This window comes from Megalobrama amblycephala, unplaced genomic scaffold, assembly GCF_018812025.1.
Source record: "Megalobrama amblycephala isolate DHTTF-2021 unplaced genomic scaffold, ASM1881202v1 scaffold484, whole genome shotgun sequence".
Lineage (NCBI taxonomy): Eukaryota > Metazoa > Chordata > Actinopteri > Cypriniformes > Xenocyprididae > Megalobrama > Megalobrama amblycephala.
In genome coordinates this window covers 108,884-122,452 of record NW_025953405.1, presented here as the reverse complement: position 1 = coordinate 122,452, position 13,569 = coordinate 108,884, and the positions used below count along the sequence as shown (strand labels likewise).

The following is a 13,569-nucleotide window of genomic DNA, read 5'->3' as shown; positions in this document are numbered from 1 at the left end:
GGTACACACCCCCAGGAGATTTGACAGAATTCGAAGAGTTTACACCCTGTTTACATCTGTATTTAGCGTTATCCTCTTTTGATCCGATCGGCCAAAATGCATTTTAATATCAGGTGTAAAGACAAAATAATGACTTTTCAACAATATCTATATGGGCAGATTTCAAAACACTGCTTCATGAAGCTTCTGAGCTTTATGAATCTTTTGTTTTGAATTAGTGATTTGGATTTCCTATCAAAGGGCTAAACTGCTGAAATCATGTGATTTTGGCACTCCGATTCACTGATTCGATTCGTAAAGCTCCAAAGCAGTGTTTTGAAATCGGCCCATAAAGATATTGTTGAACAGTATTTATTTTGTTTTGTTTTTTGGCGCACAAAAAGTATTCTTGTCGGTTTATACATATATAACATTGTCAAAACGATCCCGTACACATGGATCCACGAAAACTACTATAAATGCTGTATTATGCATGCCAAATCTGGCATGATAAATCTGTCGTTTTCAAAAACCTGCACTTTGAAACCTGTTTTCAAAAGTTTGTGTTTTCAGGCCCCCGAAATGCAATTGTCATGTAAATAAAGTACCAAATTGCATTAAAAGTTTTTCTTTTATTTTTTTGTTGAAAATGGTGTTGTGTAAACACCCCTTGAATATTAGTTTGTGGTAATAAAAATAATAATTACTATTATTATTATTATTATTATTACAGATTATGTTTTAAAACAAGACATTTGTCATGTTATTTTTATGTTAGATAATACTTTTTTTTTTTTTTTTTACTAATATCTTTCTAAAGAACAAGGGTTTGTGTGCACCTGCCTAGCTTTAAAATGAAATGGAACACCAATTACTCTATACTTGGAAAGTGGCAGTTGACAAAACAAGCGTTGTGTTGATCATAATTATTATTATTTTTTTTATTTTTTTTGAGAGGAAGAACCTGTTGCACTGCTTTTTACAAATATACGTCATGTCTGCAATACAAAAAGCAAAACGATTGTCTCTCCAATTAAACTACTTTGATAAATAGCAGACACATATATCCTATCTTGAAATTTTGTGTAAACAAGTAATCTTGGTTACATTTTTCATGTTCACTGCTTGTTGTTTGTTTATTTGTTTATAATTTCAGAGATAATAATAAAACCCATATTCAGCTATGTAATTCAGCATCACATTTTCCACATATACTGTTTGACAAAAAAGGTAACTTTATTTTGATGGTCCACTTTAGACCTTCTACTAACTGTAAGTAACTTTGCAACTATGTCAACTATTACAGTATTAGTAGACTGTCTGCTTAATATCTGTTAACACTTTATTTTGATGGTCCCTCAACAGATATTCTACTGATTTTTCAATTCTACTAACTCTAACCTAACAGTCTATTAATATTCTAATGAGAGTTAGTTGACATGTAGTTGCAAAGGTACTTACAATTAGTAGAATTGTAGCAAAAAAACAAAACAAAGCAAAAGCAGTTCTGAAACATGACAAGTGAAGAACAGAGTGGGAAACAATTACAGTAGTGCTGACAGTGCTCCTCCTGTGTCAGCTTATAATTAAAAGTAAACTAAACCCTACACAGTTAATTTCCTTCACATCTTATTAGACCTACAGACAGTTTGCAATAAAGAGGAATTGTTTGTTAATATACATTTACATGTATGGATTATCAGAAGAAAAAATATGACTCAGCTATATAGGTCAGATATAAATTCTCCCTTTACACCAAACCTCTATAACATGATGTGCACATTATCAGATATCAAGACACACCCAACTCAACTATGGAACTAAAGCGTTAACATTTCTCTATTGTTATTTTAATAAAGGCAAGAATAATGGGGTGTTTGTCAGAGTTTGATCATTTGAGAAGATTCTAGATTCTTTTGATAACTTGCCAGCCCACAGGGTGAATGATCACAAATGATCACAACTCAATTTTACTCATTTTTTGCATTATTTTTGGTTCATTTCGGTATACAAGCATATCCCAAAGTAAAGAAAATAAAAAAAATAAATAATAAAATTTGAAAGCTAAATAAGTGAAAGAGGAAGATAATATAATAATAAACCATAGGCGTGTGTGAGGGGCAATACAAAAGAGAGAAGAAGTGAGTTATAAATAGTTGAGAAAGAATAAAAGGGAGGAGTTTTAAAATAAGGAAGAACTTGGTTAAAGGCAGGACAAAGGTTGATGTACATTGTTTTCCCGTCATGAGAAAAAGGAGAAGTGGCAATAAAACAGGTCATTATCTGTCAGCAGAGAGGGAACAGAGGCTGAGAGAAGTGTCAGAAACCAAGAGTTCATAGACTAAATACTTACTAAAGCTGTCATGCCAACAGGCTTGACTAGTTATTTTGATAAAAGATTTTTGAATGCAGTGGTTAAATAGGAAAAGCTAGTGTGACAATAGTGCCGTTTACTCTGACCACACACCGGGTTCATCATGGAACGAGTTTTGACTTTAGTATTGCTGGGTGCGCTTTCTGCTTTGGTAAGTCACTCTTACTCTATATACATACAACTGTTATATGTACTGTAAGTCTCTGAGATTCTTGATTTTTGGCTTAGATTGTAAACCCGTAGCCTTACATGACAAAGAGGTTTTATTTTCAAGACAAAAACACCTGGCCGATACCAGCAAAATATGGTGTATGAAGTATGACGTATGAAGTATGGCGAAGTCAAAGATTAGCTCTGTTTATAAAGACTTAGACAGAATACAAAGGGAAACTAAGAGTCTCCTCAAGTAAACTCATGAAGGCCTTGGCAAAAGGTTATATATATTTATACAACAGTTCTGTCTGGTTCTCGAATCTGATTAGCTGATAGCCATGCGATATTTCAGTGATAACAGCACTCCAACTGCCTTTTCACCGTTTGTATCACTCCGCTTGAAGTGACCGTCATGGCGGCCGATCAAATCAACCGTAATTTTTACAAATACTACTTCTTGTACCACGAACTGTAGTTTTAATAGTTTTTTTAGGCGAGAATGTAGTTGTTTAGACCTGAAATATGTGACTCATATTTAATAACAGCGCCTATTTTACCATTTGTTTTGACGTTTTCGGAGATGCGAGCTCGAGTGCGTCAGCGGCCGTTCAGTGCTTCTGTAACCGCCGAGAACAGCTTCATCTCGGCCAGTGCCTCGGGGATTTGCCGCTGGCTCTTATAGTGGTTAAACATGAGACATAATTCAATTTGAGTACATAGAACGGGCAATCTTTGGTCTTATTAATCTATTATTTGTTCCAGAGCAAGTCGAATTGTGCTATATTAAATTTGATAATAATAAACGTTACGTTACATCCTTATATAGCACATTGGTTACAACTAGACAGGACATATCAGACTCTTCTCCGCTCTTCAAATACGTAAAACATTAAACTTTATAAACATATGGTTTTTTTGAGTAAAGAAAACGCTTTACAATTTTTTTTCAAACATCAGATCTTTATTTACCTTTGCATTGCACAGAGGAGATGTCCAAACTGCGTGCGCACTTTATTCAGGAGGTGAGGCAGATTAGTGAGGCTTGATTGACAGTTTGAGGATCCAATGGAGTTAGGAGGTTTTGTCACAAGCTCTTTAAAATCCTTTTCATTCGTTAAATATTTGTAAAACCCACATACAAGCGTAAATGGTGACCTAATTTTTTACTAGTGCTTTATGTTTGACTGAACTGTACAGTTGTGCTTATTTGTTGTTCTAAATATTATTGTTAATAAATATGAATTTATATAAATATGTCCATTAAGTAATATGGATTGAGTGAACATTACATTAATACGCCATTAGATGGCGGCAACACTTTACAGGAGAATGAGTCAGTGAAGCACAAGAGACATTTAAATTGAAAGGAACTTTTGCAAAAGGAAGTTGTTTTAGCGCTGTGGTGTAATGGATGTTACGGAAAAGGACAAATACAAAGATCGCTTTCCTCAGCGGACATTCAAACGGACTTGTATAAAGGATATAATATTATAGACATCGACTTGAAGAATGAATGTAATGCAATATACCAGACACAGGTAATAGTCTACTCTCTCTCTCTCTCTCTCTTTCTCTCGCTCTCTCTAATACTGTACAAAATTCAATGTGTTTCAATGAAACGACTCAACGTTCCTTCGTTACTAGTTCTAAAGTGACGTTTTAGAGTTAGTAACGGAGGCTTGGTTCAACTGACAACTTGAGTTTTGAAACGTTCCTTCGTTACTAGTTCTGAAGTGACATTTTAGAATTAGTAACGGAGGCTTGGTCCAACTGTCAAATTGAGATTTGAATCCGTGGCGGAAGGAAGTAGTGCTGCTGCACAAAAGAGGGTTTTAAAGACACTCCGTTGTTGTTCTTATTTATTTACACACTCGTGCCGTCGAACTGTTGTATAAACGCAATATCACACTCGTAGCCGTGCGATATGGCTGTATATCAGCACGCTGTGATTACCTGCGGCCTCGTGCCTACGGACGAATCACAGCGTGCTGATATACAGCCATATCGCACGGCTACTCGTGTGATATTGCTCATATATATATATATATATATATATATATATATATATATATATATATATATTTATACAACAGTTATGTCTGGTTCTCGAATCTGATTGGCTGATAGCCATGCGATATTTCAGTGATAACAGCACTATTACTGCCTTTTCACCGTTTGTATCACTCCGCTTGAAGTGACCGTCATGGCGGCCGATCAAATCAACCGTATTTTTTACAAATACTACTTCTTGTACCACGAACTGTAGTTTTAATAGTTTTTTAGGCGAGAATGTAGTTGTTTAGACCTGAATTATGTGACTTATATTTAATAATAGCGCCTTTTTTACAATTTGTTTTGACGGTTTCGGAGATGCGAGCTCCAGGCCTTTAGCGGCCGTACAGTGCTTCTTGAGTTTTGAAACGTTCCTTCGTTACTAGTTCTGAAGTGACTTTAGAATTAGTAACGGAGGCTTGGTCCAACTGTCAAATTGAGATTTGAATCCGTGGCGGAAGGAAGTAGTGCTGCACAAAAGAGGGTTTTAAAGACACTCCGTTGTTGTTCTTATTTATTTACACACTCTATGCATTATCTATGCTGATATACAGCCATATCGCACGGCTACTCGTGTGATATTGCTCATATATATACAACGTTTTCGGAGATGCGAGCTCGAGTGCGTCAGCGGCCGTTCAGTGCTTCTGTAACCGCCGAGAACAGCTTCATCTCGGCCAGTGCCTCGGGGATTTGCCGCTGGCTCTTATAGTGGTTAAACATGAGACATAATTCAATTTGAGTACATAGAACGGGCAATCTTTGGTCTTATTAATCTATTATTTGTTCCAGAGCAAGTCGAATTGTGCTATATTAAATTTGATAATAATAAACGTTACGTTACATCCTTATATAGCACATTGGTTACAACTAGACAGGACATATCAGACTCTTCTCCGCTCTTCAAATACGTAAAACATTAAACTTTATAAACATATGGTTTTTTTTGAGTAAAGAAAACGCTTTACAATTTTTTTTCAAACATCAGATCTTTATTTACCTTTGCATTGCACAGAGGAGATGTCCAAACTGCGTGCGCACTTTATTCAGGAGGTGAGGCAGATTAATGAGGCTTGATTGACAGTTTGAGGATCCAATGGAGTTAGGAGGTTTTGTCACAAGCTCTTTAAAATCCTTTTCATTCGTTAAATATTTGTAAAACCCACATACAAGCGTAAATGGTGACCTAATTTTTTACTAGTGCTTTATGTTTGACTGAACTGTACAATTGTGCTTATTTGTTGTTCTAAATATTATTGTTAATAAATATGATTTTATATAAATATGTCCATTAAGTAATATGGATTGAGTGAACATTACATTAATAGGCTACGCCATTAGATGGCGGCAACACACAGGAGAATGAGTCAGTGAAGCACAAGAGACATTTAAATTGAAAGGAACTTTTGCAAAAGGAAGTTGTTTTAGCGCTGTGGTGTAATGGATGTTACGGAAAAGGACAAATACAAAGATCGCTTTCCTCAGCGGACATTCAAACGGACTTGTATAAAGGATATAATATTATAGACATCGACTTGAAGAATGAATGTAATGCAATATACCAGACACAGGTAATAGTCTACTCTCTCTCTCTCTCTCTCTTTCTCTCGCTCTCTCTAATACTGTACAAAATTCAATGTGTTTCAATGAAACGACTCAACGTTCCTTCGTTACTAGTTCTAAAGTGACGTTTTAGAGTTAGTAACGGAGGCTTGGTTCAACTGACAACTTGAGTTTTGAAACGTTCCTTCGTTACTAGTTCTGAAGTGACATTTTAGAATTAGTAACGGAGGCTTGGTCCAACTGTCAAATTGAGATTTGAATCCGTGGCGGAAGGAAGTAGTGCTGCTGCACAAAAGAGGGTTTTAAAGACACTCCGTTGTTGTTCTTATTTATTTACACACTCGTGCCGTCGAACTGTTGTATAAACGCAATATCACACTCGTAGCCGTGCGATATGGCTGTATATCAGCACGCTGTGATTACCTGCGGCCTCGTGCCTACGGACGAATCACAGCGTGCTGATATACAGCCATATCGCACGGCTACTCGTGTGATATTGCTCATATATATATATATATATATATATATATATATATATATATATATATTTATACAACAGTTATGTCTGGTTCTCGAATCTGATTGGCTGATAGCCATGCGATATTTCAGTGATAACAGCACTATTACTGCCTTTTCACCGTTTGTATCACTCCGCTTGAAGTGACCGTCATGGCGGCCGATCAAATCAACCGTATTTTTTACAAATACTACTTCTTGTACCACGAACTGTAGTTTTAATAGTTTTTTAGGCGAGAATGTAGTTGTTTAGACCTGAATTATGTGACTTATATTTAATAATAGCGCCTTTTTTACAATTTGTTTTGACGGTTTCGGAGATGCGAGCTCCAGGCCTTTAGCGGCCGTACAGTGCTTCTGTAACCGCCGAGAACAGCTTCATCTCGGCCAGTGCCTCGGGGATTTGCCGCTGGCTCTTATAGTGGTTAAACATGAGACATAATTCAATTTGAGTACATAGAACGGGCAATCTTTGGTCTTATTAATCTATTATTTGTTCCAGAGCAAGTCGAATTGTGCTATATTAAATTTGATAATAATAAACGTTACGTTACATCCTTAGCACATTGGCTATAACTAGACGGGACATATCAGACTCTTCTCCGCTCTTCAAATACGTACAACATTAAACTTTATAAACATATGTTTTTTTGAGTAAAGAAAACGCTTTACATTTTTTTTCCCAAACATCAGATCTTTATTTACCTTTGCATTGCACAGAGGAGATGTCCAAACTGCGTGCGCACTTTATTCAGGAGGTGAGGCAGATTAATGAGGCTTGATTGACAGTTTGAGGATCCAATGGAGTTAGGAGGTTTTGTCACAAGCTCTTTAAAATCCTTTTCATTCGTTAAATATTTGTAAAACCCACATACAAGCGTAAATGGTGACCTAATTTTTTACTAGTGCTTTATGTTTGACTGAACTGTACAATTGTGCTTATTTGTTGTTCTAAATATTATTGTTAATAAATATGATTTTATATAAATATGTCCATTAAGTAATATGGATTGAGTGAACATTACATTAATAGGCTACGCCATTAGATGGCGGCAACACACAGGAGAATGAGTCAGTGAAGCGCAAGAGACTTTTAAATTGAAAGGAACTTTTGCAAAAGGAAGTTGTTTTAGCCCTGTGGTGTAATGGATGTTATGGAAAATTAAAAGGACAAATACAAAGATCGCTTTCCTCAGCGGACATTCAAACGGACTTGTATAAAGGATATAATATTATGGACATCGACTTGAAGAATGAATGTAATGCAATATACCAGACACAGGTAATAGCCTACTCTCTCTCGCTCTCGCTCTCTCTAACACTGTACAAAATTCAATGTGTTTCAATGAAGCGACTCAACGTTCCTTCGTTACTAGTTCTAAAGTGACGTTTTAGAGTTAGTAACGGAGGCTTGGTTCAACTGACAACTTGAGTTTTGAAACGTTCCTTCGTTACTAGTTCTGAAGTGACTTTAGAATTAGTAACGGAGGCTTGGTCCAACTGTCAAATTGAGATTTGAATCCGTGGCGGAAGGAAGTAGTGCTGCACAAAAGAGGGTTTTAAAGACACTCCGTTGTTGTTCTTATTTATTTACACACTCTATGCATTATCTATGCTGATATACAGCCATATCGCACGGCTACTCGTGTGATATTGCTCATATATATATATATATATATATATATATATATATATATATAGCCCCTAAAGGGACATAGTGAAGAAAAAAAATATGAGATGGGAGGATATTATTTGGCAATGCTGTTTTGTTCTCTCCCTCCAATATTTTGCGTTCCCCTTAAGAAACACAAGAACACAAAATTTTTGTGCCCGAACGGTTTTCAAATGAACGCGAAGTTTCTTGGGGGAACAAGATGAGTCCAAAGTTTGGAGTCAATTCCACCCCAAAGAATTGAGTCTTCAGAAGGGCCTCATTCAATTCACCAGCAGTGCAAATAATCAACTAATTCGCTATCCAGACATCAATTGTTCACACAGTGTTAGTAACTTGACTGTTATTTGATAAATTAGGGTTATATATTTGTATTGTCTTGCTAAAAATTATATTCTTTACCTGACAGATGTTATTTGTTCACTTTTTATAATTTATACTATCAATTAAGTTGAAATGTGTTCATCTTTTTGTATTACATTTAGCACTATGGAATGAAATTATGACTTCATGAACAATGAATATTTATCCATTCCATCCATTTTCCAAACCGCTTGTCCTTTGTAGCATCTCAGTCTGAGAACTTCTTGTTAAGAGGCAACAGTACTACCCATTGATGCACCACAATGAATCACATTTTTCACAGTTTGACGTGTTATTTTCACAATTCAACTTTTCATTATCAGTTCAAGTTTCAGTATTTGTAATGATTGCTACTGGCACACACTGGTTTAAACAGTCCTTTATAATCACATGTAATCTGTCACACACAACTCAGTAATCAGTTAGAATTGGAGATATTAGTTTGGAATAAATTCTTGGAATTAAACCTGGAACCGAATCGAGTCCAGAATTTCTGTACTTAACAATAGAACAGACAGAATACTTATACTTAACAATACAATACTATGTATACAATACAATACAATACAATACAATACAATGTTTATTTAAATAGCGCATTTAAAAACAACCAAAGTGCTGCACAGAGTATTAAAAAGAACACAACAATTAAAACATATAAATGTTAAACAGTAATCAGTAATTTAAAAATGGGTAAGTGCTAGATATAAGAACTCATAAAAACAGTGAATCACGGAATATTATACACCAATGAAAATAAATATGTTTTAAAGGGTTAGTTCACCCAAAAATAATTCTGTCATTAATTACTCACCCTCATGCCGTCCCACACCCGTAAGACCTTCGTTAATCTTTGGAACACAAATTAAGATTTTGTTGAAATCCGATGGCTCAGTGAGACCTCTATAGCCAGCAATGAAATTTCCTCTCTGAAGATCCATTAATGTACTAAAAACATATTTAAATCAGTTCATGTGAGTACAGTGGTTCAATATTAATATTATAAAGCGACGAGAATATTTTTCTTGCGCCAGAAAAACAAAATAACGACTTATTTAGTCATGGCCGATTTCGAAACAGTGTTATGTCGAATCATGTGTCGAATCATGATTCGGATCGCATGTCAAACCGCTAAACTGCTGAAATCATGTGACTTTGGCGCTCTGAACCGCTGATTCGACACGCTGATTCATAACACTCCATGAGTCTCATCTTCCAGGTTTCAATTGGTCAATGGCACAGTCTATTTCAGTTGCCTCAAAATAGCAATGCGCCAACAATGCGCCTGAACACACCTCGTTTTCAGACCAGCATGCCCATGGGCGCACAAATGGGCGCAAATGCATTTGTTATTTAAACAACATGGCGCAGGAGGTGAAAATGATAACTGAGTCAGGCTGAAACTAGCAAAAAACATGCGTTGCGCCTAGCATCGCACCAGGTGTATGATAGGGCCCTAAATGTTACTAATTCATCCAAGGTCAAAAAACACTTGAATTTTCTCGTATTCATTGCACATCACCTCATTTCTCAAAGAGTTTAAAATTATTTGTTTTCAAGATTCAGTTTTCCGGAGCTTTTTTAGCATTTGACTAACATCAATTCAAGTCCTTTTGAATTACATGCTTGTCAACAACACAAACCAAACTCTTCCAGGATTCAGCTATAACTACAGTATTTGAGGGCAGGGCAAAGTAGACGTTGTTTGTGGGCAAATTAATTTCATTTTTACATAGGTATGTAACAGGAGGTGAGATTGGAATTGCTGACAACTCGTTTAATCAGTTCAGAATTGATTCTTTTGTGAGATTGTTGTGCACTTTGATCTTTAAAACTTTGCAGAGCTTTTACAAGCAGCTATATTACACACTGCATGAAAGGAAATATTTGAAAAAGCATAATAGGGGCACTATAACTGTTATTTAATTTTCATTAAAATATTTATGTAATTATGATACATCTCAGCAGTCAATGCCATGCGTGTCAACAGTGAAGAAATAACTAGTAAGCAGCCAGCTACAAACTAGTCTAAATATCATTAGAAATTTCACTAGCTATCGTTCAGAAAACCTTTGTGTGTGTGTGTGTGTGTGTGTGTGTGTGTGTAATTTCTTATTTTATACCTGGCAGAGGAAGGAAAGCAGTAGGTGAAATATAGGCCTGGTTTCACAGACAGGGCTTAGATTAGATCAGGCCTTAGTTCAGTTTGGGCAGTTAAGTAGGTTTTATTAATATGCTTTAGAAAAAAATATTACTTGTTTACATTATCTTCAGACAAAACAGTGGCACTAACATATTTTAAGATATGTCAGTGCAAGTTGCTTTCAGTTAAAACAGCTCAAACATGCATTTTGGTCTGGGACTAGGCTTAAGCCTTGTCTGTGAAACTAGGGGATAAAGAAACATAGGTCCAGATAAATTTCAGCCTAATAGTAATACTTCTCTGAATGGCAAATTTTACATAAATTGTGTGTATTTTCAAGATACAAAATACTGTATTTGTATTTTGATACATTTTATCCACACAGTATTTTTTTTAAAATTTTTTTATTGTAAATAATTTTTTTTTTATGTTTTTGTACTCATCTAAATGGCGTGTGTTGAGATTTTGTATTGATAGGTCTAATGTTTCACTCCTGTAATACCATCCCAGTCCAAAGTCCTGAAGATAAATGATAGCCAGGAATTCAGAATCTGTTATCATTCAGTTATAATAAGATCTTACTGTAATGGTCATGACTGTGTTGTCGGCCATTTTGCTCTTCGGAGCAGAGGGCATTTAAAAGAGAATACAAACATGTTATGACTGTTACATGACTATACTGGATGTGCTGTAACTTTCAATCAGGCCATTCATTCTAATGATCTTCTAAAGGTTACACTTTATTTTAAGGTAATGTTATATTACTAACTCAAATAAGTACTGAGTATTAACTACATGTATTTACTATATATTTACAGTTAGAGATAGGGTTTGGTTTAAATTAGTTACTTGTAATTATGCATTACTGTTATTTTTTATAGGAAGTACATGTAACATGTAACTACGTCACCTTAAAATAAAGTGTTGTTACCCTTTTAAATACTAAGATTTTATCAGAAAAGAACTGAAAAAAAAATCTTATGTTACTATAATATATATATATATATATACTAATATATAGAGTACTAATTTGAGTGTGTACCTAATTCTACACAGTGTTCTAAATAATTCATATACCTCCACTTTTTATTATCCTGTAGCATGTAGAGAAGACGTGACAAAACCTTTTATTGCGTTGTGTTTTAGACAAGCTGCCAGATTTTAGTCATGCCCTGTTTCCTTGTTTGTTGTGTCAACAGCTTTCCTATCAATCCATGTGCTGTTTTGAAAAAATACTTCCATGTTACGGTAGCTTGTAAAAGAGAATTTCACTATAATTATATTGTTTTAGTGGACACATGTCCAGAAAGGTGGTTGACATTTACTTTTTACACAGAACACATTCTTAAAATGCACTGTTAACGATTTTCTTGTATTTTTACAGTACAGTACTGGCAGCAGGGTTGCCAGCAAGTTACTGTATTTTGATTTACAGTAATTGTACTGTAATTCAATTTACAGTACAAAAGAACAGTACTGTAATTCTACAAAACAGTACTGTACTGTATTTTTACTGCATTTTCTACTTTTAGTTTGCTTCTGCTGTAATTAATAATACAGTATTGTACTGTAATATCAATATTGATATATCACTGCTAAATATTACTGCAATTTTCAAAATAACTAATAATATTAATATTATAATTATATAATATGTAGTTATTACGGTATATAAACTTATAGGAAGTAATATTAATGATGACAGAATACCTGCAAATCAAAGGACAATCCAAGCAATGTTCTTGTCAAAAATATGTTTTATTCAATCAAACTATTAAAACCATTGCATGTTCAGTGAATCAGCAATTTACAGGTATTAACGGCTGTTAAAAGGGACAGTTTACCCAAAAATGAAAATTCTGTCATAATTTACTCTCCCTCAAGTTGTTCCAAACCTATATGAATTTCTTCCTTCTGCTAAACACAAAAGAAGATATTTTAAAGAATGTTGGTAACCAGACAGTTGATGGAAAACATTGACTTCCATAGTGGGGAAAAAAATACTATGGGAGTCAATGGGTGCGGTCAATTGTCTGGTTACCAACATTCTTTAAAATATCTTCTTTTGTGTTTAGCAGAAGAAAGAAACTTATACAGGTTTGGAATAACTTGAAGGTGAGTAAATGATGACAGAATTTTCATTTTTGGGTAAACTGTCCCCTTAAAGGGTTAGTTCACCCAAAAATGAAAATTCTGTCATTTATTACTCACCCTCATGCCGTTCCACACCCGTAAGTCCTTCATTAATCTTCAGAACACAAATTGAGATATTTTAGTTGAAATCCGATGGCTCAGTGAGGCCTCCATAGGGAGCAATGACATTTCCTCTCTCAAGATCCATTAATGTACTAAAAACATATTTAAATCAGTTCATGTGAGTACAGTGGTTTAATATTAATATTATAAAGCCACAAGAATATTTTTGGTGCGCCAATAAAAACAAAATAACGACTTATATTATAGTGATGGCCGATTTCAAAACACTGCTTCAGGAAGCTTCGGAGTGTTATGAATCTTTTGTGTCGAATTATTATTCGGATCGCTTGTCAAACCACCAAACTGCTGAAATCACGTGACTTTAGCGCTCTGAACCGCTGATTCAATACACTCCGAATATTCCTGAAGCAGTGTTTTGAAATCGGCCATCACTATATAAGTCGTTATTTTGTTTTTTTGGCGCACCAAAAATATTCTTGTGGCTTTATAATATTAATATTGAACCACTGTACTCACATGAACTGATTTAGATATGTT

The 13,569-nt window shown here is 34.9% G+C and overlaps 1 protein-coding gene across 1 annotated transcript in view; it reads left to right on the top strand.

Moving 5' to 3' along the window:
- Nucleotides 1–2,091: 2,091 nt before the first annotated feature.
- LOC125261792 (receptor-type tyrosine-protein phosphatase H-like) overlaps nucleotides 2,092–13,569 on the top strand; it is a 43,483-nt gene continuing 32,005 nt past the window's right edge. Inside the window, exon 1 of the mRNA XM_048180343.1 lies at nucleotides 2,092–2,504. Within this exon, the coding sequence (XP_048036300.1) occupies nucleotides 2,457–2,504 (48 nt within the window). The 5' untranslated portion in view covers nucleotides 2,092–2,456. The remainder of the gene's footprint in view (nucleotides 2,505–13,569) is intronic.